A 26,572-nucleotide genomic window follows, 5' to 3' on the forward strand; every position below is an offset into this window, starting at 1 on the left:
CTAGCAGAACATTTATTGTTGTGATACAATGTAAAAATGGTCAGAAAATACTATGTCTTTCTACTTCAAAATTTCACATTTAATTCAAAGTGAAATTTATTTTGTGATGTTTCATTTTAGTTAACTGTAAAATCGATCAATTTCTGAGAGTTTTTTTTATAAAGCCCATTTCTGCCACTGAACAAAAATCTCAAAATTCTGACTTTTTTCTTTTTTTATGTCTCGTGATTCTGACTTTTTATTTTAATCGGAATTCTGAGTTGGTATCTTGCATTTCTGACTTCTTTTCTTGCAATTCCAAGTTTATATCTCACAATTCAGATTTTTCGCATAATTCAGAGTTTGCATTTCGCAAATCAGACTTTTCTTTCTTACAATTCAGAGTTTGCATCTCGCAATTCTGACTTTTTTTCCCTTGCAATTTCGATTTTATATCTCGCGATTCTGAGTTTTTTTTTTTAATCGGAATTCAGAGTTTGTATCTAGCATTTCTCACATCTTTTCTCGCAATTCCAAATTTATATCTCACAATTATTTTTTTTGTCATAATTCCGAGTTTGCATTTCGCAGTTCTGACTTTTTTTCCTTACAATTCAGAGTTTGCATCTCGCAATTCTGACTTTTTTTTTTCTCACAATTCTAAGTTTATATCACACAGTTTTGGCTTTTTTTTTCTCGCCGTTTTAAGTTTGTATCTCAGAATTCTGACTTTTTTTTTATCGGTATTCCGAGTTCGTATATCGCAATTCTGACTTTTTTCCTCGCATTTCCGAGTTTATCTCTCGCAATTCGGATTTTTTTTCCTCACAATTCCGCATTTTTATCTTGCAATTCAGACTTTTCCAACTTCTTCTCACAGCTCCAAATTTGCATTTTGCAGTTCTGACTTTTTTCTCACAATTCAGAGTTTGCATCTTAAAATTTTGACTTTATTTTTCTCAAAATTCCAAGTTCTCGAAAAAAGACTGATATGTTCTCAGAATTGTTCTCAGAGTTTTTTTTTTTATATCATATTTATCTCTAAATTCTGTCTTTATTTCTCAGAATTGTGAGTATATATCATGCAATACTGACTTTAAAACTCAAGTGCTTTGGATCATTAAAGATGTTTTTGAAAAAAAAGTCTATGCTCACCAAGGATGCAAAAAAGGTACAAATAGTAATTTTGTAAAATATTTGTAAAATTTAAAATGACTATTTTCTATTCCAGTATATTTTACAATGTAATTTATTCCTGTCATGGCAAAGTTGAATTTTCAGCAGCCATTATTCCAATCTTCAGTGTCACATGATCCTTCAGAAATCATTCTAATATGCTGATTTGCTGGTCAAAAAATATTACTTATATTCATTGTTGAAAACCGTAACAATTTTTCTGAATTCTTTGATGAACAAAAAGCAGGGGAGAAAAACAGCATTTATTTAAAATAGAAATCTTTTGTAATATATTCAGCTGTGGGGTTGAGTTGTTGAGGTGACTAAAGTTTGAGGACTAAAAGAAAGATTTTTGTGCATGACTGAACTGCGTCTCTTGAGGTGATGTCAACTAAGTTCAGTACAGCCCTTGTTTATGACCCTATGCCTCCTAAGTCACATTGATGTCTGTGATGCCTGACAGCTGGCAGTACTGCGCTGTCTCACCAGCCGATTATCTGAAGTGAATGAAAGGAAAAGATGGAAGAGAGGAAAGAGGGGATGAAAAAGAGAACTTTAATACATTGTTACACTCACTGGCCCTCAAAGCATCAGCTAATGCTTGTGGCCACTGATTTACTTCCAAAGTGGAAAAGTCGTGTCTTTATTTAAAGTATGGTCCGGGTTTATGGCTTTATATATCTGAGCACTTAGTCTCTGTAAGTTGTTGACTACTCTGTGTCAAGCACTCCTTTGGAACTCATTTACAGGTCATAAAATTTAGTATGTGTCATAATGTCTGTAATGAATGCAATTATATTAAGTCCATCAAGTAACAGACTGATCATAAATTTTGCAAGAGCTGCTCTGATAAAAATGCACTTCAGTCACTGGTGCAACGGCAGCTTGTTAAATATATTTCACTAATTCATTTAATCTCATGGGGTGGCTCTATTCAACCTTCCCGCATGGAGCCGTCCAATTAACAACCTTGGTGTGAGAATAAGAAGTGAACAAAGCAATCAACACAAAGACTGCTTGCTAATTCACAGGTTTTAATGAAGGCCTGCCACTTTGAGATGCAATATCTGTCAATCCCAGGGGAATTATGGAGCATGGTGGGCATAGTATAAAGCTTTTGTGGTTATATCATTAGCTAATGCATATAACATGCAAATATATTTTATAACAGATTTCTTTGCTTATATGTAGGTCACATCATTTTTTTTTTTTTTTTTTTTTTTTGTACATTTTAGGTCAATTCTTACAATTTTAATGCAATGCAAATAAACTTTAAGCAATATTAGTATAATAAAAGAGTGAAAAAAAAACATTATAATATTTATTTTGTGAAAAAAAAAAACATTTTTATCCCTGAAAATTGTTCAAAAGTTAGTTTTCTTGGTTACAAAGGAAACATAAGTGTGAAGTGCATACTTGAGATTAAATACATGATGTGATATAAAAGAATCAAGTTTAACATTTTATTATAATTTCCAATTAAGATGTAATCTTTATACTAATGAAAATAAGAAAATGAGTATAAATATAAACTCTCTCAGGTTTAGCATTAAATCTACAACAAATTGTAACTATTGAACCAGTATATTAGAACAAAATATCTCAGAGACAATTCTCTTTTCTTTGTTAGCTTTCTAGTTCAATATGGGTCTGGTTACTCAGCTAAATTTGCATTTTATATCTTATTATTCATTGACAAAGTTTCTCCATGAATCATTCAGGAAATGGTGATTAAAAGTAAGCCTGTGGGCAATAAGCACAAACCATATCACACATGTACAGCCTGCTTCAGTCCTCGATTCCAAATTCATTCTTTTGTAGAGGGAAAATGAATTCATATGAATCCAATTTACAAACATTATCTAAACATGAAGAGTCTGTATTCTGATTCATGACCTGCGAGAGTGCCGGGGTAATTGGAAAGACGTTTGGTGTAACATGCCCTATTTTTTTCAGTCAATTTTAATGGCAAGTCCTTGAATTGCATGTTTTTTTTTTTTTTTTTATTTTAGAGGCATAAGCAGCTATAATGTAATTTATTTGTTGGCTGAAATAGAGTGATATAATTACTCATTTGGGTTTTGTCTTGTATGCCATCCTTAACAGTTTTGTCATATTTCTATAAAAATAACAGTAATTACAATCGTGCAATTAGTATAATAAAGAAATTTATTTGGTCACCTTTGAGCACCCTTTGTGTAAAATGAAAGCTTCATTGTCAAGACAGCATTGTTATTAATGCTGAAATGGCTGTAAGAGTTACTAATTGAATAAATGAAAGCATGTTGCATCAGAGAGCAGTGCATCCTGGGTATCACTTCTAAAGGAATATCCCAGACTCTTTTTCACTCCTAGAGGCCTCTATGGATTTAACTGTCAGCTGATACAGTCCAAAGTGGTCTTTGAACACAAATAGCACTAATTAGTATTCCACCCATACTGTATCCACCTTTTTCCTGAGTAACCGGTGAGCAGCGCCATGAAGGATTCAAACTTCCGTTTGGGTGCTTTTGTGTTCCGGTCTCCATAGAAATCCTTGTTAAAACGGAGTAAAAAATCGACTGAATTGAACTTTTTTAGTAGAACTAAATATAAAAATGAGCGCAGGTTGAACATTATATTATTGGCTCGGAAAATGGTATTTGACTAAAAACACCAGAGACCAGAAATATAAAGCACTGCTCCAGTTGGGCGAGACTTGCGCGTTGACATTAAACATTATATTGTACATGGTATCAGTGTGCATTGATATCCCTTTACATAGAATTAATTATATTTACTGGTAGATACTCTTAAGTCAAAGAAGTCTTGCCCCTTGTCCATGACATCATAAATGCCTCCCTCTGGGTCGGCCTTTGTGCTTGATTTAATAGTAATGGAGCAATGGAGAGACTTTACAGGGGATAAACACTACCTGGTCCCTGATGTCTTTTGAGTGGGGTTTCGGATTGCAGATATTTGTGGTTAGCAAAGAGCTCACTATCGGACATGCACACACAGTAGTCAAGTGCCATGTGTAGGTTATAGAAAAACCCTTCACACCAAGCAAGACTTGCAGGAAAAAAAACAAATGCCTTTTAATTGTTGATGGGTCGATACTGTGACACTCTCATTTTTGTTCTGTCCATTATTCTGTTCTGTCCACTATTAATACATAAAATGACTTGAGTAAGCACAACCCAGTCTCATTGGAAATACATGCCTCTACATACATTTCTGCAACACCATAATTACAAACCTTACTGCACGTTTCGCAGCAGTTTCAAAATGAAATATTCGGAGGGTGGCTAAAACACACGTTCAATACATGACCATGGCATGTTTTTATTACATTGGTACAGACACATATTGCTGCATTTTTATTACGCTGCTTAAGGTACGTATTGTGGCTGTTCAGAATTCAAATATCCATGGAGTGTCGCTAAAGGTTAATGCTCTATGTAACCTAACACTAAACCTAACCGATAGTGTTAACAAATGCAAAAGTGATATAAAAACGCATTTGTTTTTTGAGATGTTATGTCAAACTGCAGTTTAACAGGTTTGTACTGGAACTCTTCACCTCTCAAATGCAATGCCGTATCGTGTGCTACCAAGCAAACCTACTGAATTAGAAAACTGATGAAAAAGCTGTCCAGAAGTATCAATTTTTTTTAATCGTGCGGGATGTTAAATTTGTTTTGAAGTCATAACATAATATTCTGCAAGTAATTGTGTAAAAATTAGGCTTTATTAATCAAAACTCTGTACCTTGTGTGAAAGCTGTAAAGGTTGTCAGAGTTTTACTGCCTCTAGTGGTCAATTCAACTGGAAACTGCAGTGATTTGTGCATATACTGTAGGTACTTTTTCAGTTTTGCAGAAATATATATAGAAGCACATATTTTCGATGTATTCCTATGATGCGTAAGCATTTTGTATTTTCTGAAAATTGGTTTGGTATCTTTTTATTATTAGTTCTTTTAACAAAAAAAAAAATTAACAAAAGAAAAAATGTACTGCTTATTGAAGTATTTCAATGAAAACATTGAAATTATAGATAAAAAATACTGCATGCAAAATACTGGATGGAAATGCCGAGATGCGCGTAAAATATTTTATCCAATAAGAAAACATGGGTATAAACTATGATGGAAACACATTTACTGAATAAATTCCTTGATTCTTAACAAAAACTGTGCCTCAACAGATCATGTAATTGAATAACTGGACTAACAATTTAACCAATCTCACTGTTCATGCAAATGCAACAAATTAATGTTAATGTTTTATGCAAATGAATGCAAATATTATAAACAAATTAATGCTAATGTTTTATGCAGTATTCTAACTTCCTGCAGACATTAAAGGCATAGTTCACCCAAAAATGAAAATGACCCCATTATATACTCGCCCTGATGCCATCCTAGATGTAAATGACTTTCTTCTTTCAGACGAACACAATCAGAGTTATATTTAAAAAAGTCATTTTTTAAAAGCATTGTAATGTACGGTTTCTAAAGTATTTTAAATATGAACATTTTTCTTATACAAACGCATCAGTTCACTTCAGAAGGCCTTTAGTACCCACCCGAGCCATGTGGAGTACTTTTTATGATGGATGGATGCACTTCATTTGATTTAAAAATCTCAATGCCATTCACTGCCATTATAAAACTTGGAAGAGCCAGGAAATTTTTTTAATATAACTCCGACTGTATTAGTCTGAAAGAAGAAAGTCACACACACCTAGGATGGCGTGGGTAATGTTCATTTTTGGGTGAACTATCCCTTTAAATTTGCAGGTTTGGACAGAAACATAGCCATTGTTGGTCCTTATTTCTGATCTTCTAAAATAATGTTCTGTGAGGAGCTGTAATCTCTTACCAAGCTGCCCAGGTGGTTCATTTCTTCGCTTAATTGTTGTCTTTTCTAATTCATCAAGCCTGGTAATGCCTCTCCAACAGAGCAAATTGTCCCAAACAAGAGATGGAACACAATGCGGCCTGTCAGAGACACACTCAAGTCAAAGCAAAATCTAAATCATGATTATGAAGGATAAATAATGAATGTTCTGTGTTGAGAGGTTCATATAAACATGCAATACTTGTCAGCTTTGACTTATTGCACTCGCATCTGCCTGATAGTGCTGGAGTTCTCATTTACACAGATGTGATGCATCAGCTCCTCCCTCTATCTCTCTCTCTGGTTGATGTGCGGTCATTCAACATGCCATTAGCTGCATGCTGGGGAACTGCTTCACATTCTGGTCAGGCTGGCAGCTGGCTGAGGCTAACAGAGCCTTTCTGAGTCCTGCATCTGTGGAGCTGTTTTGTTTCATATATGAGTGCGGGAGAGGGTGTTGTAGTGCATTACAACACATACAAAATTTAACAACTGTTTATTTAAACCTGATATTTTGTGGGTTAAGGAAAGGGAGAGGTGGATTATGATCTGCCTGCTGTCAGGAGGGGTGCTGTGCATCAGTGGCAGGAGTAATGTTACGCTTTTCAATCGATCTGTCCATTCACTGCAGCTCAAGATTTGTAACGCTATATTGTGGGATGATTACCTCATAATTAGTTTGAAAAACTCTTCAAAATACATAAAGCACGTATTTTAATTATTCACATTTAAAAGCCATTTGTAAGCCATTTGTATTCTCATTAGAGCAATAGTTTTTCTCTGAATACTAATGCAAGCAGCATATTTCAGGTGATGTTAGAGTCAGGGTCAGAATTTAACTTTTCCATTAAGGAGCAATATTTGCCCCCTGGAACTGATTTCCAGGGGCATTTTTTACATTTGTGAGGGTAATCTTTATAATCACCATACTATGTTGTCTTTAATGTCATATGCTTCAATTTACCCAATTACTTTAATCAATATTTTAAACTGTTGTCAATAACAGTTGACTGTTTAAAATTGTATCTAAATTATACATATAAAAAACAGGAACTCATAGGGCTGCAATATTATGAAAAAAAAAAAATCATTATTGTAGATTATTGCTCTTTTATATTGCAGTATTAATATTGATATTGAAACCAATAATGAAATGTTTTTGCTTTGTTTTGGGCACGTCATATTCTGACTTTACAGACAAAAATGATGCTCCATGACGTTGGCCTAGCACAACTTATGCAAAAACTCCAGTTATAATCACTGAAACTAAGAAATTAATCTTTTACTTACATCGTATCTCCACTGTGTTGTTTATGATGAGGGAATACACAAGCCTGCGTGCTCAACAAAAGCTCCAGCATTTTCAGAGCTGACTAATCTGTGCACCTCTGATTGGCCAAAGCATTCCTAAGTTCAACAGAAACGCGATTGATTGGTAATAAGACTCTTCACAAAACAGCACGTAAAAGCAATCTGATACAGTAAGACTGAATCCAAATGTATTTCCACAAACTGACACCTTTCTTTCATTTTCAAATTTCATTGCAGGGGCATTTTTTGCCACTTTGTCTTGAATTTATGAGGCATTTTAGTTTCATGGCATTTTTGCCTCAAGCCCTCATTAATTTCCGCCCCTGATTTTGGTATTTATTTATTTATTTTTATTATTGTTTATTGAAGACCCCATGAAATAATGAAACAGTCAATGTCTATTAGTTTTTAAGCTATCACTGTAAAAAAAAGTTCCACCTACTTCATCTTAAAAGCTTTAATTCAGTTGCTGCCTTAATTTTTAATTTTTTTTTAAAAGTATAATCAAATTGATTTTCAACTAAACTTACTTAAATAATGACTTCTTGTATACTGTAACTTCAATGAAATTGAAATTTGATGAATAATTTGATGAGTTAAAGTATTTGAAAAACACACTTTAGCCATGAACTATTGATTCTGTAATTTTTAACAGGGTAAATGCTAGTGTAGTTCTAAAAGTGTAGTGTATTTTATTATTGCATCATTTTTTCCTCATTAGCATTGGTGGCCTTCTTGCTTTTGACATCATGTGCTATGTAAAAATATTGTAATGTGTTTGTATTTTGTAGGATAAGGATTGTTATTATAGCACAGTGATGTTTTCCAATGAATAACAATGGGGCAAATATGCCATTTCCCCTCAGAAGCCTTTAGTGTGTTTAATTTAAGTTCCCACATAGGAGATATAATTATTCCAAGATGTATTTTGTCCATTTGGTACGTTGGCTGAAGATAGAAAATGCTTTCCCAAATCCAACGAGACCATGTGAAATGTAGAGTGAAGCGTCTATCAATACTCTTTCACGTCTGGCCTGTTGTTATCCTGATAGATGTGGCACATTCACTTTTCTGACAGTGGATTAAAGACACTGGACAGAGAGGAAATGAGACAGGTGTTCCAGTTGTAAACCTACATTACTCCAGCAGCGCTGCATGAGGATGAAACAACGAGTCATCTGGAATGGAAGTGTGCTGTCTATTTTTGGGTTACATCGTTTTTCCTCATCAGCTTTGATGGCCTTTCTAATGTGCTTTTGAGGTTTGAGCTGCTCTTCCAATTCATTCCATTTAAAAGGAATTCAATCTGTTTGTATTTTCAAATTAAATGTTTGGATATTACGTTTCATTTATAGTATAATTATATTACCCGGTTTTAAATATTAAATCAGAATAAGATGAAATTTTAAACCAGCTGAACCCACACAAATGGTTTCATGGAATGAGTTGAAATAAAACTTTTTTTCATATCAGTGTTTTTATGAAAAAACAACTTGTACAATATTTGATAGTATTTCTGTCATGACAACTCTCTGAGAGTTTAGCATGGTAATATACACGGCAATGTTAATGTGTTTGGTCTTGGCGGAATAGAGCGAGTACCGAGACTTTCTACTGCCATTACATCCACAAACATGCTGCTGTGAGCATGTAAGATATACTTTTGCTGTACATATATATGAAATAACCCCCATATGTAACAAACGGAATCACCTCATAGCAGATCTATACAGGTGGAGCTGGGGAAGGTAAAGGGTTTCTGAAGCGCTCATTGGCTGCTGATATAAAAAGAAACCAATCACCCGGGTCATGTGAATAATGATGTTGTTATATCAGATTGAGTTAGAACCTATCGTCTGCGCCATCTAGAGTTTCATGACGAAACTCTGTACTATCATTAAAAACTGAATAAAAATAACTGTTGAACTAAACACAAGAAAGGCTGTGCAATGAAAGAAAGGAGATTACCATTTTAATGGTTTCTGATCTCCTGGACCAGTGGACAAGCAGGCAGTAGTATTAGCTGATGTACTACCAAGCAGGAAGCAATTCATCTGTGTGAGAGATAAGCTTCTTCAGGCCTACTATAAAATGCTCACCACCTCTCTTTTAACCAATATAGTCTCCCTCCATTAGTGTTCCTGTAAAAAGTGCCAGTTATACCAGGTCGGTTTTAGTGCTTCATTTATTATTTGTGATGCAATTGTATGACTTTATCGAATTGATGCGTTTTTGTAAGAAAAACGTGGCAGTACTGAAATACCGTCTAAGCTGTTCGCCAATCGCACCGCAGTGGGACAGCTAACCAATCACAACAAATTTTGTTTTTCGGAAGGCGGAACCCGGAACTAATTGAGTCATTTGTGCCAGCCTGGGAGAAATGTAATAATATATATTATGTTAAAAATAATGCGTTTTTGAACCACTAAGCATGAAAGCATGTTCTAGTACACCCCCAAAACAAAATCAAGACTCTGTTAAAGAGCATAATAGGACCCCTTTTAAGCAGTATCTGATTTACCCCAAACCCAGAGTTTCATTCTTATAACTGAGTGCAGTTTCAATTTCAGACAAAAGCAGTGTAGACGTCCCTCCTGAGGGGATTTATAATGATAAAAACACTCTCCACTGTTTTTGAATGTGGAATAACAGCGAAAGAACCAGACGTTCAAGACTGTTTGTGATCCAAGGACAGAGAGATTGTTTTAGCCTATTGTTTCTAAAGGAGCTTGAATCAAGCATACATACTGCGTACCTATGCCAATATTATAGATTTCTCGCCGGTGCATATGGCATGAAAGGGATGCAATTGACGAGCCAGGTTTAGGCTTGTGTTTTCCACTGACAGTCTGAGTATTGATCTCATGTCTCTTCCCACTGAGATCAAAGAACAGACTTTGGCTTCCTCATTAATCTGTTTCAGCACTCCCAAGACTGACTGCATCTTAAGCACACCACAGGGATGGCAGTTTGGTGCTGTTTATTGGCATGATAAATAAGTAACGTGTCACTCCTTTCCACTCCCAAATATCACAGTCAATCTGCCTGAAGTGAGGTGCATTCATACTTTAAAATAGGGGTCCAAGTAATAGCGAAAACTCTGGAGAGCTTAATGACGTACATGTTTCTGCTGACTCTACACTGAAAAAAATGTGGCTTTATATCAGTGATGGGGTTTGTGTAAATTACAAACTGAATCAGTATTTGCGTGGATTGCATAAATCTATGACTACAGTACTATAAATATGAATCCTTTAGCCCCGCTCATATATACTCAAGTTTGAACTGAAAACAGAACTATATAAGAATCAACGCATATGAAATGTTTAAGCACTGACTAAAATTCCAGTATGTTGTAGTAGTGCACTGTGTTTAATAAATAAACATTTGTTATCATTTTTTTAATCTCTGCTTTACTAAAAATCAGTCAAGCTTACATAATGCATGTTTTGATGCAGCAACGCTCGCTTGCTCTTCAGAGCATTTCTACTGTGTTCAGAGCTGCAGGCTCTTCTCAAGGTGTAATGGACGTGTAAGTCTGTTTCCCCTGTAACAGCTGGGTCAGTGCTGCAAAATGCACATTATCCACACTCCTGTAAACAGCAGGTTCTGGGGCGCAGCTACAAGGAGTGAGGAGAAAGCAGATACGATGCCACTTCACCAATAGCAACTCAGCTCAGTGGGAAGATGGGATGTAAGCTCAAGAGCCATGAGCGTTCAGCTTCAGCTGTATCGTGTGTATTAGGTTTTTGCCGCAGGGCTTAAGAGGTTGTGCTGTGAACATTTAGCCTGCCTGACTTACTGAGTTCCACAATAAGGATTCTGATTTTTCTTCTAAGGTATACATGATAGTCAACATCCTCTGAAGATCTAGTCTTTATGTTTTCTTGTACTGGTGGGCTTTGTTTATAATAACCCATGAATAATTGCTGCGCCATGCTGCAGAATAGCCGCCACTGGTGCCATTCTCTGCTTGCAGTTTGGCAATCAGTATTGTTTGTGTGCTGTTGAATTGTGTCCATGAATCTCACAGCTGTGGCAGTTATGATTGGTTAGAATCACAGTAAACTTCCTCCCCTCTGACATGTGTGGGAATGGATGTTCTTATGGACTGTGCAAATAGAAAACTGTTACCACTTTGAGTTAGGTAATGGATGGGGCTCTAATTCAGGATTTTCATCTGTTGTACATAAATGTCCAGCTTTGAATTGGTATAGCCTTTGCTATTCATAACCCTGAAGGAATTATGCTTTCACAGCGCTATTGCAGTAAATTGCAGGAAATGGCTTTATCAGCAGGGGTGTTGTAAAGTGACTAAATAATTGTAGAATAGCTGAATACTTCTGCTTTTACTACTTGTTACATTCTCAAAGCAAACAAAATGCTTTTTTTAGACCTTTTTTAGACCTTCAAAAATATAAATACACAATATATTAGCTATAGCAGTTATGGACTGACTCTTACTCTTGTTCCCAGGGTGCTCTGAATGCTGCCTCAAATGCCTGAGTGGGATTCCCTACGCCTCTCTGATTGCGACCATCCTGCTGTATGCCGGGGTGGCGCTCTTCTGTGGCTGCGGTCATGAGGCTCTCTCTGGAACCGTCACTATCCTGCAGACCCATTTTGATGTTGTCCGGTCGCCTGTTGATGCCCTGGATGTCTTTACCATGTGAGTGTCGGAATACCAAACTCATAATAAGAAAAGAACAAAGTCAGAGCAAAGCTCTCAACTCCGTTGAGCCCAATTTATGCGCCGTTGCCTCTGCCAACTTCAAACTTCAAATGTACATAAATATAATTCAGTTTCTGCCACCAGTGTTTAATTATGTAGTACTAACTAAAAGTAACTAATTGATCATTCATTGTCTATTTGTGGTTTATCTTTACCATTAAAGGGATAGTTCGCCTATTTAAGACATGAAGTTGTATGCAATCCTTACCAGCACTATAGTGTATACACACTGACCCACTCTGTGATCACCTCCCTGGTCAGAGTTCTGGCCGCTGGAAGTTTTTCAAGAAAGTAGTCCCGGTTAGTTTCCGGGGCCTCAAAACTGTGTGTTTTTACGTGAAAAAAGTATATGCGTTTCAAAGCTTGATTAATTTACATCACAAAAAACACTCCAGACAAAATTCATACCTCAGTTTTAATCGGCACTATGTTCTTTCCATTACCGTCAATCCGCGCTGCTGTCAACGTCAACAGTGCGCACGTTCCGATCAGCTGTTCCATAGTGTTTACACACTCGAATGACAACGACGTAAAAAGTAGAAAATTAACAATGGTGCGAACTTGTAAATTCCCAGGTTGTGACCACAAGAATGTGCCGGGATCACCGTTCAGATTCCATTGTTTTCCTGTTTCAGATATAGCTATGAGACAGCTTTGGCTGGTTGCCATCGGCTATTCTGCGGGAGATAAAATATCCAGCATCAAGGATTTTCGTGTGTGCAGTGCTCACTTCAGCGAAGACGATTACATCCCCAACCAAGGAGGAAAAAGCAAAAAATGGATTTTAAAGATTTTCACTTATAAACACGATGATACCGACACAGGTTCCGCATAGTTACAGACAATAACAGCAATAGCGAAGCATCATATTTTGTTGTGTTATATAGATTCAACTTAATTCATCAGTAAAGACATTTGCCGATTTTCTCACCACATAGACAGTCGATTGTTGTCGATGCTATCATTGCCCCGGTTAGCATATTCTCAGTGTAGCCTAAAAACTGACGTTAGCTTCAAAATAAACCTGTTGTATGCGACATAAAGTTAGTAAATAGAGCTTACCCATGGTACTGGTACAGCAGAACTCTTTAAAATCCGTTTTTTGCTTTTTCCTCCTTGGTTGGGGATGTAATCGTCTTCGCTGAAGTGAGCACTGCACACACGAAAATCCTTGATGCTGGATATTTTAGCTCCCGCAGAATAGCCGATGGCAACCAGCCAAAGCTGTCTCATAGCCATATCCGAAACAGAAAAACGATGGAATCTGAATGGTGATCCCGGCACATTCTTGTGGTCACAACCTGGGAATTTACAAGTTCGCACCATTGTTAATTTTCTACTTTTTACGTCGTTGTCATTCGAGTGTGTAAACACTATGGAACAGCTGATTGGAACGTGCGCACTGTTGACGTTGACAGCAGCGCGGATTGACGGTAATGGAAAGAACATAGTGCCGATTAAAACTGAGGTATGAATGAGTGTTTTTTGTGATGTAAATTAATCAAGCTTTGAAACGCATATACTTTTTTCACATAAAAACACACAGTTTTTAAAGGGATTAGTTCGCCCAAAAATTTAAATTCTGTTATTAATTACTCACCCTCATGTTGTTCCAAACCTGTAAGATATTTGTTCATCTTAGGAACAAAAATTAAAGGGGTCATCAGATGCAAAACTCACTTTTACATGTTGTTTGAACATAAATGTGTGTTGGCAGTGTACACAACCATAATGATAAAAAATATATCTTTATAAGTAATATCCCCTTTTTCAAATTGAGCCATTCTCTGCTTTTTGTCGGTGTGACGTCACACCGACCAATGCCGTTCCCGCAATAGTTGAGTGACATGGCTGTCTTACCTTAGACCCGCCCTGACTGAGCTGTAACAGTCCGACTGCCATTGTGTCTACTCTGGTGCAGGGGAAGACAAGAATGCCTCCAACTGAGCAACTGAGGTGTTTTGCTGTTGGATGTAATAATGAACATAGTAGTAATCATTTACTCACAACATCTGAACTGCTGAAGATGCAGAGGATTAATGTTACTTTCGCTTTAGAAGGAAATGTGCCCGGTGGTTTACATAAATGCATCTGTGTTTGCGCAAATCATTCATGATCCACCTTCACCTACAGCAGAAGTGGGTGTAAGGGTTTTTATGCATCTTTGCAAAGCGCCTTTCTTAATAATGTGCTATTTAAAACGTTTCATAGCTAAAGTAAACAGAATGGCTCGTCACCCCACAGTAGAGAGAGGGCGGGGTGAGCAGAGCTCATTAGAATTTAAAGGCAAATGCAACAGAATGGCTCGCTCTAAAAAGGGATGATTTTGACAATGTAAAAGGGGTGTTTTTTACACTACCACTAAGAAATGTTAACCAAAGTATGTTATAGACTTCTCATTAAGACCCTAATGAATCATATCAACTTGTGGAAAATGGAAATCCGATGACTGATTTTTGATAATGTCTGAGAGCTTTCTGACCCTGCATAGACAGCAATGCAACTACCACATTCAAGGTCCAGAAAGGTGGTAAGGACAACAATAAAATAGTCATTGACATTAGACAACAATGGTTCAACCTTAACTTTCTGTGGTACTCTGGTGAATGCACATAGAAGACTTACAAGGAAGAGAAGAAATTGTTGCATAAAGACATTATTATTTTGTTTTCATCATGCATAAAAAGCATTCTTGTAGCTTCATAAAATTAAGGCTGACCCACTGATGTAACGTGGACTATTTTATAGATGTCCTTAATACCTTTCTGGCCTTGGAGAGTGTCAGTTGCATTGCTGTCTACACAGGGTCAGAAAGCTCTTGGATTTTATCCAAAATCTTAATTTGATGAAGATGAACGAAGGTCTTGCATGTTTGGAACAACATAAGGGTGATAATTAAAGACAGAATTTTAATTTTTGGATGAGCTTTCCCTTTGAGCAAAATGCAGACCGACTGCATACACTTGCCCTGCGTCCCAATGTTAATACTATCCATCCTAAATAGTATGTAAGATTACAATAAGTGTGTCCCAAAGCATAGTATCCCAAAAGTCCCCGGATGGTCTACTATTTCAGGTTGATGAAATGTGGATCCATGCACACTCTAATGGCTAATATTGCCCACAATCCATTGCACTTTGGCAAAGGATTCGGTTCAGAACTACAAACATGGTGGATGTGCGCGACCGGCGGTTAGGTAGAGATGTTTAGAAAAAGGAGTTTGAGTTACTAATAATCAACATTTACCTGGTAAAAAAAATATTTATTTAATGTTATCTGTGTTATATTTCATCTGCAACAGTTTATAAACATCCGTTTGATCGATAACTTTTAAAAGCATCATTAAATAATATGGCATGAAAGACCCGCGACTGGCAGAGCAACGTGCTACCTCTTTTCTTTTACATGAAGTGGAGACTGAGGAGAGTTTTTGTGACAGGTGTTATTTAGAAATACATTTTTCCCCACACACATTTCTAAAGAACAGTGACACATACAGAAACACAAGACTGTTTTTTCTGATCTACCATGTTAGGTTTTGGCATTAGTCCCACTCAGAGAATTAAGTGTTCTGAAATCGCACCAGATCAGCCAAGCACACCTGCTCACCGGATCTCTGCTGGTGGGAAGGAGAGCAAGATGGGCAGAGAGAATGAGAGAAAGGAGTGGGCGGAGGAAGGAATAGTGGCAGTGTGTGAAACAGCAGTTTTTCAGCCATTTTATATCATTTTACTGAATACTTTTAAATACAGCTTTGAAATTTGAAAATGAGACAGTATAATTGAATTTCTATCATGATAGCTCTCTGAAGATTTTAGCTTGGTTAACATGCACAGAAACTAAATGATGTACATGACAATGTACTTGGTCTTGTTGGAATAGATCTGCTGTTGTTGTCAATTATGGCTGCTGCTGTCGCTGCAAAGCAAGTACAGGAACTTGCTACTGCCAATAGATATGGTGATACTTTGCTGTGAGTATTTAAAACATACTGCAGGTGCATAAATAGTATATATAATAGCCAGTAACAGATCTTTACAGGTGGAGCTGGGGAAGTGGAGGGTTTCAGAGGAACTGCTGTGAAATGCTCTAGTGAATGCTAACCAGCCGTTGAAATGTAAAGCTGTAAGCTCATTGGCTGCATATGCAATGAACCAGTCAGTTAGTGCAAAGTAGTTAAACGCTGTTAATATCATCATTTTGCAGTAAGGACCCATCAGTCTGCGCCATCTAGAGTTTCATGACAGAATTTGCCATTTATTCTACATACAAATATGTGGATTAGGGCTTCACAATATACTTTGTCTTATTGACTTACTACCATGATGTGCAAGATAAGCACAGACTATATTTTTATAAGGAGATGACTAATTATATAATGTTTTGCTTCCTCAGGATTGACATCTTTAAGTATGTGATCTATGGAGTGGCAGCAGCCTTCTTCGTCTATGGTATTCTGCTGATGGTGGAGGGATTTTTCACCACTGGGGCCATTCGGGACCTTTATGGGGACTTTAAGATCACCACCTGTGGGCGCTGTGTCAGCGCTTGGGTAAGATTAACCTCCCGTCTGAAAGAACTAATGCACAAGCAAGAAAGCATGTTAAAGGGATAGTTCACTCAAAAATGAAAGTTCTGTCATTAATTACTCACCGTCATGTGGTGGTACTGTTAAAGACACTTCAGTGCCACTTCATAAGCACCTCTGTGCCACTTGCAGTGTAAATTTGATAATTCTACTTGCATTTAGTTAATTCCATATAGTAGTGGGATTTACTTGAAAATTCTTGAGAAAAACACATCTCTTTCTCTTTCCTTCAGTTCATCATGCTTACTTATATCTTCATGTTGGCTTGGCTGGGAGTTACAGCCTTCACCTCCCTGCCTGTCTTCATGTATTTCAACATCTGGAACACCTGCCAGAACACCACACTGGTGGAAGGTTCCAGCCTTTGCTTCGACCTGCGTCAGTATGGTGCGTTGCTCATTTCAACACCATCTGAGGAGACATGTTTTCAGTCATTTCTCATGTTCTATGCATGCTGGTATAAACAAAATACTTTGCCAGCAAAATAAAATATGGATCTATGGGTGGGAACACTGCCTAGGATTGCTACTTTCTACTCAGATTCAAGAGCATCTGGATTACTAAATTAGTGAATAAGTTAGCAGTGAATGCCAAGTGTAGCTGGCTGAGATTACCTAAAATAACTTAGAAGTTGTTTTATATTGCAGTTTATTTATTTTTTTGCAACAGCTAAATGACAGAATGCATATATGTGACCCTGGACCACAAAACCAGTCTCAAGGGTCAGTTTTGTAAATTGAGATGTATTCATAATCTTAATATATGGTTTGTTAGGATAGGACAATATTTGACTGAGATACAACTATTTTAAAATTTGGAATCTGCAAAAAAATAAATAAATAAATAAATAAAAATATTGAGAAAATCGCCTTTTTAAAGTTGTTCAAATTAAGTTCTTAGCAATGCATATTACTAATAAAAAAAATACGTTTTGATATATTTACGGTACGTAACTTTACAAAATATCTTAATGGAACATGATCTTTTGCTTAATATTCTAATGATTTTTGGCATAAAAGAAAAATCTATAATTTTGACCCATACAGTGTATTTTTGGTCATTGCTACAAATATACCCGTGCTACTTAAGATTGGTTTTATGTTCCAGGGTCACATATATATAAACACTATTCCGATATCATTAAACACCCGTTACATATTACAGATCACCGAGGTGTATCATCACTGCTGGAAACACCAGCAGTGTTGGCAAATTTTAAAAACATTATTGCAACATCAACGACAGTTAAATCACCACTATAAATCTGTTGTACACCATTTTGCCATAATAAAAACCAATATGGAATGAAATTACCTAAGCATGACTTCTACATATTAGCAAAACTGAACACGAAATGCCAGCTTTGACATTCCTAATTGTCATGTATGCATGTACTATCATTGCATTATTATTAAATCTGCTGCTAACACATTCCACTTTATTTTAATTGCAGGAATTGTGCCCATCGGTGAGGAGAAAAGACTGTGCATCGCTTCTGAGAACTTCTTGAAGATGTGTGAATCTAATGAGGTCAGTTGGCAGTTCTGAAGCAGGGCCTATTTTATCCTGACTGATGGCCTTCATCTAAATTCAGTCCGCCATTACAGTCAGCGACCTGTGGCATAACAGAATGATTGGGAGTGAGAGTGAGAATATGCATAAATTGTGAGCCTTTCCATGCTTTTAAGTCTGAAGTCACATGGTGCAGCGGGGGATTCCTTCATATAAATATGTAATGGTTAAAATGTAATATTTATTTGCAAGATTGTGCAGATTGGACAGTACCAGAAGTCATATGCTGGTGGATGTTATGCTTTCACAATATGTCACTATAGCCTAAAGGTTATCATTTTAGATTGTTTTAAAGATCTAGGGAGTCATGAACTGCCTTTTTTTCATTTGTACTGTTCTCTGAGGTCCACTTATAATGTTGTCCAGATTTTAACAACAAAAAATATCATAATTTATAAGTAACAGGCTATTTTCCATCCTGTTTTGCCTCCCTCATTAGAATGCTCTGTTTGAATAGGCGTTGCAGATTGTAGATTCGAAAGTAAGTGCCCCCTGGTAAGATTGGCTGACAATTGTGTATGTTTGACACCCTACATCCTTCACAGACACTGCTGTAATTTAGGTTAAAAACACATAAATACTCAGTACGCATCAAACAATCTGTAATAAAATAATAGTAACCACGTAATAAAAACAGTTACTCACACTTGTGTGGTGCGACATTACTGTTGGATCCAATATATTTGGCACAACATCATCTTTTTTTAGTTTTAATCTGCATCGAATTGTGCCTTGTTTGTAAACAAATCCGCAATAAAATTAAGTAAACAAAGAACCAAGTTTTTACTGTCTGGAACTTAAAAAAACGTTCATCCATTCTTTACTAATGTTGGGAGCAGAAGGAAAGCAATGGAAAGATTGTGTTTTTCCACAACTTGGCACTTAACAGTGTCTTGCTGTATTAGGAGCCATCTTTATCGTTTAGTTTCTGTGCAGACCTACGTTTGCCTCTTGTTATTTACACTTCATGCACAAATCGGTGGGCGGGGCTAAACAGGAAGTGATGTAGAAGCAGGGGTTGATTGTCTTATTGCGGAGGCGTTGTTTAGCCACACTATTACGTCATAAAGTGACATTTCAGAACGTGTTGTTTTGGCAGATTGGCTTCACTATAAGCTGTTTTTAGACTAACAAGACACTTACAGGATGTTTTTATAGAACAATGTCCTCTTATATGACAAGAGATCAAGGGAATTTCGATTTCTCAGTTCATGACCTCTTAAAAAACTCCTGGATTTACTAACGGCACAAAGTGAAACATTAGCAATGAAAATATGTGGACTGACCTTACTGCATATGCATGTGTAGAAGCTTTCCTTTTAGACGGAGTATTAAATCATGCAGTGTGATTTACTAAGATTTGTGCCTTAGAATTATCTGTACTTCTTGATAAATTGTCAGTGAAAACCATCCATGTTTCTCCTCTTCAAGAGTCTTTTTTTTTGTCTCTTTCTCCAGCTGGATCTGACATTCCACTTGTTTGTCTGCGCACTTGCGGGGGCTGGAGCAGCCGTTATTGCCATGGTGAGCTTTTCCACTGCTGTCTCTTACTTACTTTCTTTCTTTATTGCTCTGTTTTTGAATTATATGAATTTTCCCTGAATCTAAATGTCATTTTAGGGCACTATATGGAATATAGATTGATTTATGAGTTTTATTAAACCTATGACTGCAGTGACACCTGCAAGAGTGTAATATGAAATCTAACCGCAAGAAATATGTTATAGAAATCAAGGACTTGTTCAGAATTACAGTGTATCAGAAAGAATGTGCAGGCTTGTCTACAATGCAACAGACATCCAAGGCCTCTTGTAAAATAGTGAGTGAGCAGTGAGAGAAAGAGGGAGAGGAACGCTCATCATTGAAAATGCAGGAGGTGTTGTTGCCATGGAAACAGAAGAGGAGAGGGAAGGAAGGAGAGAAGCTTGTTTGGAACGGTGATAAGTGATTGTGAGACACCATTTTCTGAGGCAGCTTTTCTACCTTTTGGTTTGAACCTTGGAAAGCTGTTTTTCATTGGTTAATATAAGAGCTTATGAAGAAGGTAAATAGAATGGCGTCAAATTCATTTGAGGCAGTCAGTACACCATGAGTGTTTTTGCACTGCATTGTGCTTTTGTTTTCTGCTTAAGCTTCCTTGCGGTATGTATGTGAAAAGCACAATGTATTTGTTTTCTGCAAAGGCAACAGCCTGGCATCATTTATGCAAGTTAATTGCATTCCACAACGGTTTGGAAATGAGAAAACAGCTTGGACGTTAAGTACTTAGAAACAAAGAGTCTACAGAATTGGATCATAATTTGGGCTCTTTTGATTATATAATTACATCATACCTTTCAGAGAATACTGCTGCATACTTGCAGTTTGCCGATTTGTGCAGCAGTGATGCCACCCACTGGTGTACAGAGGAACTTCAGCAAACAGCGGCTACTGTGGCAATGCAATGGAACTGCAAAAGCTATTTTTTGTTTTGGAAGTGCATTAATTTACACCAGAATTATCTGAACCATCCAGATTTAAAGGGTGAATTATTTCTGTTGTTCCAGACTTTATCACAGAGATGTTTTGTAGCTCTTTTCCATACAGTGAAAGTAAATGGTGACCAAAGGCTCCAAAACACACTCCTAGACCACAAAACCAATCATAATGGTCAGTTTTTTGAATGCATCATCTAAAAGCTGAATAAATAAGCATTGATGTATGGTTTGTTAGAATAGGACAATATTTGGCTGAGACAAACCTATTTGAAAATCTGGAATCTGAGGGTGCAAAAAATCCAAATATTGAGAAAAATCGCCTTTAAAGTTGTCCAAATGAAAGTCTTAACAATACATATTACTAATCAAAAATTAAGTGTTGATATATTTATGGTATGAAATTTACAAAATATCTTCATGGAACATGATCTTTACTTAATGTCCTAATGATTTTTGGCATAAAAATTTTTTTTGGCCTACTTATGACTGGTTTTGTGGTCAAGAGTCACATTTGTATCATTTTAAAATGCATATTAATATGGCGTAAAATATGAAATAAATTTGGCACATAACAGTTAGTTATGAGACCAGCAAGAACCAATGGTGTTTGCCTTCATTGATGTCAAACCTAGTGTGGTTCCTATTGATATAGGATTGATATATCCATATTTGAATATACAAGAGCATGAATAACATTTAAGTGCTTTGGACAAAGACAAGATTATCAGTAAATAAAAAGGTATCATATGGCTTCAGAAAACTTGGAGTCATATGGATTTAAAAGGAATAGTTCACCCAAAAATGAAAATTCTGCCATGAATTTCTCACCCTCATGTCGTTTCAAACCCGCAAGATTCGGAACACAAATTAAGATATTTTTTGATGAAATCTGAGAGCTTTCTGACCCTGCATAGACAGCAACACAACTACCACGTTCAAGGCCCAGAAACGTAGTAAGGACATTGTTAAAGTAATTTAACCGTAATGTCATGAAGTGAGTCATGGTACAGTACTCTCGTACTGAACGCACGTCGAAGACTAACACAGAAGAGAAGAAATTGTTAAATTAAGTCATTATTTTTGTTTTCTTTGCGTACAAAACATATTCTCGTTGCTTCGTAACATTATAGTTGAACCACTGATGTCAAATAGACTATTTTATCAATGTCCTTACTACCTTTCTGGGCCTTGAATGTGATAGTTGCATTGCTGTCTATGCAGGGTCAGAAAGCTCTCGCATTTCATCAAAAATATCTTAATTTGTGTTCCAAAAAAGATGACTAAAGGTCTTACGGGTTTGGCATGACATAAGGGTGAGTAATTAATGACAGAATTTTCATTTTTGGGTGAACTAACCCTTTAACGACGCTCTTTGCAGCTTCACAGCCCTTGCTCACCATTCACTTTCACTACATTTTTAGCATAAAACATCTTGTACTCTTTTCGACAGAAGCTAGAACATCATACAGGTTTGTAACAACATGAGAGTGAACAGGAATTGGGAGTAGGGTTGTTAGGAAGCAGCAAGTAACCTTCTTCCTTTCTCTTTTTCAACGATCTGGCTACTGTAATAGGTGGTCGCTGTGTCTGTCCTCATCCATAACCACGTCATTCTGACGTCTAAGAGCACGGGGAGGTACTGCACGCGTTTCTGAAGCCAGCTCCCATCTGGGGTGTCCCTCCCCACTTCCCGACACGCTCTCTGTCCACCAAGGGCCCCGCCACCATCACCCACGACAGCAACTTTCATAATGACGTCCTTTAATTGGCTTGATTAAAATGATACCCAGGCTCTTTTTGCAATATAATTTCAGTTCCTCTCCTTCCTGCACCTCCCCAAGTTAACCCACCAGTTACAAGCAATAACGTGTAAATGAACAAACTAACCCTTGCTGAAACTGGTCACCACGTCATCTGACAAGGGAAATAACTGATTGAGTTGATCTCCAGTCTAAACTGGGCCACTAAACGTCTTCTCCAGAATAATCCTTTTGACCTTTTGGGTACAGATGGGTCACTAACACTAACCCTTCCCTCTAACCACTGTGTTGCTGTAGGTGCACTACCTGATGGTGCTGTCGGCTAACTGGGCTTACGTGAAGGACGCCTGCCGGATGCAGAAATACGAGGACATCAAGTCCAAGGAGGAGCAGGAGCTTCATGATATCCACTCTACTCGCTCTAAAGAGCGTCTGAACGCATACACATAAAGCACGCGCTAATGCGCGCACACATATAAATATGTATACACACACACCAACAAACACACACAAGCATGCCCTTCCCTTCCCTAAAGACACATATATAAACTAAACTTAACTATGTCTAATTTCCATGGTTTCCAAGGGTATGGGATTGGATGGGATTGGGAGGTAAATAACTGTAACACTTGCTATGTACGGGTGTGACCCAGAATGTTGGTCTAGGGACGTGCTTATCGTCTCCATGGCAACGTCTCTGACTACCCAGGATTTCGATTTTGTTTCTTTGTCCTCGTTCCGTTTTCATTTCTCCTCTACCTCCCTTTTCCGTTGACGTGTTTGAGAGCACAACCTGATAAACACACTAAGTTGAGTGACTTCTCTTTTGTACCACATGCTTTTAGGTCTCATCGGGTCTTGTTAGGGGGTTTTGGGTTTAGCCAAAGTTATTGCAGAACACTTTTCACGTTTTTGTATTACACGCCGATGATTCACGCTTTTTAAGCTCACCCTATAAATGGCTAGTCATGATTTAGACTTTGTTTAGACTTTTTAAAAACCAAAATGTGACCAAACTTGTAACTTATGATTTACAGGTTAATCGCTCAAGCTGCCAGGCTTACAGCAGCAACAGCACAAACAATGTACAGGTTCTTTTTCCAACAAATTCAGTTTTGGAGTGCCAGGGATTTCAAAAAGTACCTTAAAGTGACTTTTACTGCTATACTGTAGCTTAGCCTAACTGTATATGCTAGCTGTGCGCAGTATTAATGGAAGGTGTGACACTGGTGCTTAGTAACGTTCGTTAAGCTTCGACAGAGATGGCTGCTGATTGGGAAAAAAGAAGGGCCGAGAAAGAACGTCTCAAATCAGCTAGGATTTGCCTTGGGAGACTCTACGGATATTTGTTTTCTCTCATCCATTGCAAGCCATACTCTCACATGCAAATAACATTTTCAGGTGTTTTATTGCTTAGTTTTAGCTTTAACTTTTTAAATGCAATTTATCCAATAAAAACAGGTTTCTCCGCAATTCCTCTGAACTGTAAATATATCTCTTTAAATGTATACACATTTCATGTCGGTTTTTAAAACACATCTCGGCAGTCAGTGTTAGGTGATATTCTTGAGATCGTATAAATCTAAGTGGAAAAATGGAAAAGCAACGACTCTGCCAAATACTGTGGAAGGTTAAATAAACAAGGTATTTACGTAACGTTTCGGACGAAAACAAGAAAGGTATGGATGTACAAGCATGTGTTACTCCAAACTCAGTGTTTTGGCTCGGTCTTGCCGACTTCAGTTGCCCTACTTTTGCAGTAAAGTACTTTTGTCAGTGTCTCAAAAAAACAAAATAAAAAAACAAGCTAGTTTTTGTGCACTTATGGACCATTGTGAGTTTTTTGGTGTAAGTGCATTTGGAATCAGCGCTGAGTCCCTGTACTCTTATTAGTCATGCAGCTTTTTTAAAACCACAAAAGAAACTTGTATTAGGTGAAAAACATAAATATAGTTGTTATTTGTGGCATGGTTATGCATCCAATGGTAATAGTTTTAACTAACTCAAAAGGAAAAAAAAAAGATCCTTTATTTTGATTTTTACACTTATGACTGTCTTGCTGGGGTCAATTCTATTTTTTTCTAAATGTGCAGTATTACAGTTGCTACGCTAACAATATTAAGCTAAATATCTTATTAGGTTGTAGTGTTTGAGTTTTGTCCTTTCTAGTTCGTGATGATTTTTCCGAACCATGTCTTAAACCTATTCTTGTTATGATGTTGCGTATCCAGTATTACCCTGACATTGCTTTCAGCTTTATCCACATACTGTACTAGTTTTTTTGTACTTTCACTGAGAATGCTTTGTAGCAGGCAGTAAAATTAACTGGTTTTGTACATAAATGTGCCAACAGCTTGACAGTGGCTTTTTTCTTTTCGAATTGTAGGAACAAACTTGCTTGCGTAAATAAAGACACTTGTGTACTTGTTAATTTGTTTTGTTTTAATTGTTCATGTTTGATTTGTGTGTTCGGTATGTACTTTATTTTGGGGTCATGCAAGTGACCTTTTGTAAAGGTTGTTATTTTTGCATGTACTGTATGGTTCAAAACAATCCATAGTTAAAAATTCATTCTAAGTGTTCTCTAAGGACAACACAAGGAAATGCTGACAGGGAACACCCAAGTATAAGAACAAGCCTGCCAACAGAGAATTTCAGGTAACACTTTAGAACATGGAATTCACTATTTATTAAGCGTTTTCTCTCAATAACTCCTAATTTGATGCTTCTTAATAGTAAGGTAATTGTTAATTTTAGGTATAGCTGAGGTCAAAAGTTTACAGTACACACACCTTGCAGAATCTGCTAAATGTTAAGAATTTTACCAAAATAAGAGGGATCTTACAAAATACGTGTTTTTTATTTTATTTAGAACTGACCTTAAGAAGATATTTCAAATAAAAGATGTTTACATACAGTCCACAAGAGAAAATAATAGCTGAATTTATAAAAATTACCTTGTTCAAAAGTTTACATACACTTGATTCTTAATACTGTGTTGTTACCTGAATGATCCACAGCAGGAAACACAAGTTTTTTTAGGCAAAATAAGAAAAATGTACAAATCTACACATCAAAAGTTTTCACTCCCAGCTTTTAATGCATTGTTTTTCCTTCTGGAGCATCAGTGGGTGTTTGAACCTTCTGTAATAGTTGCATATGAGTCCCTCAGTTGTCCTCAATGTGAAAAATTGGATCTTAAAATCATGCAGTCATTGTTGGAAAGGGTTCCCATACACAAAAAATGCTGAAAAACAAAAGAATTTGTGGGACCTGAAGGATTTTTCTGAAGAACAGCGGGCAGTTTAACTGTTCAGGGCAAACAAGGGACTCATGAACAACTACTACTAAACAAGAAAAAACACAGCTGTGGATCATTCAGGTGACAACACAGTATTAAGAATCAAGTGTATGTAAACTTTTGAATGGGGTCATTTTTATAAATTCAACTATGATTTTTTCTTGTGGACTATATGTAAAAATCTTTAATGTGAAATAACTTATTCAGGTCAGTACTAAATTAAAAACAACATGCATTTGTAAAGATTTGTAAAATAATTAACATTTTGCAGATCCTGCAAGATGTAAACATTTGACCTTGAACTGTATCTCCTAGTTCAGATGATATAACTTGATTTAACTTAACAAAAGCCAGAAGTGTGGGATATAAACACATGAGTCTGAGCAAGGGAAAAGAGAAAATGACGAGTTGGATTATCAGAATTTTGATAATCTCGGAATTGCGAGAATACAGCCTGAATTTTGAAATAAAACAACTCAAATTTACCTTTATTTATTTTTTAATTCCATGGCTTCCACAGACTGCTACTTGAAAACTGTAATTTTTCTGCCACCAGTTAGGCTCCGCCCAAAATCGTCATCACTGTTTGCATACACAAAATTGGTCTACAACAGGGTTGTCAAACTCAGTTCCTGGAGGGCCGCAGCCCTGCAGAGTTTTGTTCCAACCCTGCTCCAACACACATACAATGCAGTTTTCAGTTAAGCCTGATAGACTTGATTAGTTGGATCAGGTGTGTTTAATTAGGGTTGCATCTAAACTCTGCAGGGCTGCTGCCCTCCAGGACCGGGGT

General features: G+C 36.8%; 1 protein-coding gene across 3 annotated transcripts in view; it reads left to right on the forward strand.

The window, feature by feature from the left end:
• gpm6ab (glycoprotein M6Ab) overlaps window positions 1-24,909 on the forward strand; it is a 59,079-nt gene extending 34,170 nt beyond the window's left edge. For 2 of the 3 annotated variants that reach the window (XM_051108739.1, XM_051108732.1), the window contains exons 2-7: window positions 11,826-12,018; window positions 16,477-16,633; window positions 16,903-17,056; window positions 18,123-18,199; window positions 19,700-19,765; window positions 22,776-24,909. In XM_051108739.1, the coding sequence (XP_050964696.1) occupies window positions 11,826-12,018; window positions 16,477-16,633; window positions 16,903-17,056; window positions 18,123-18,199; window positions 19,700-19,765; window positions 22,776-22,928 (800 nt within the window). In that variant the 3' untranslated portion in view covers window positions 22,929-24,909. Of the gene's footprint in view, window positions 1-11,825; window positions 12,019-16,476; window positions 16,634-16,902; window positions 17,057-18,122; window positions 18,200-19,699; window positions 19,766-22,292 lie in introns of all 3 variants that reach the window. The other variant, XM_051108748.1, reaches the window with a different exon arrangement.
• The last annotated feature ends 1,663 nt before the right edge of the window (window positions 24,910-26,572 follow it).

The sequence above is a fragment of the Labeo rohita genome, chromosome 1, assembly GCF_022985175.1.
Source record: "Labeo rohita strain BAU-BD-2019 chromosome 1, IGBB_LRoh.1.0, whole genome shotgun sequence".
NCBI classification, from domain to species: Eukaryota; Metazoa; Chordata; class Actinopteri; order Cypriniformes; family Cyprinidae; genus Labeo; species Labeo rohita.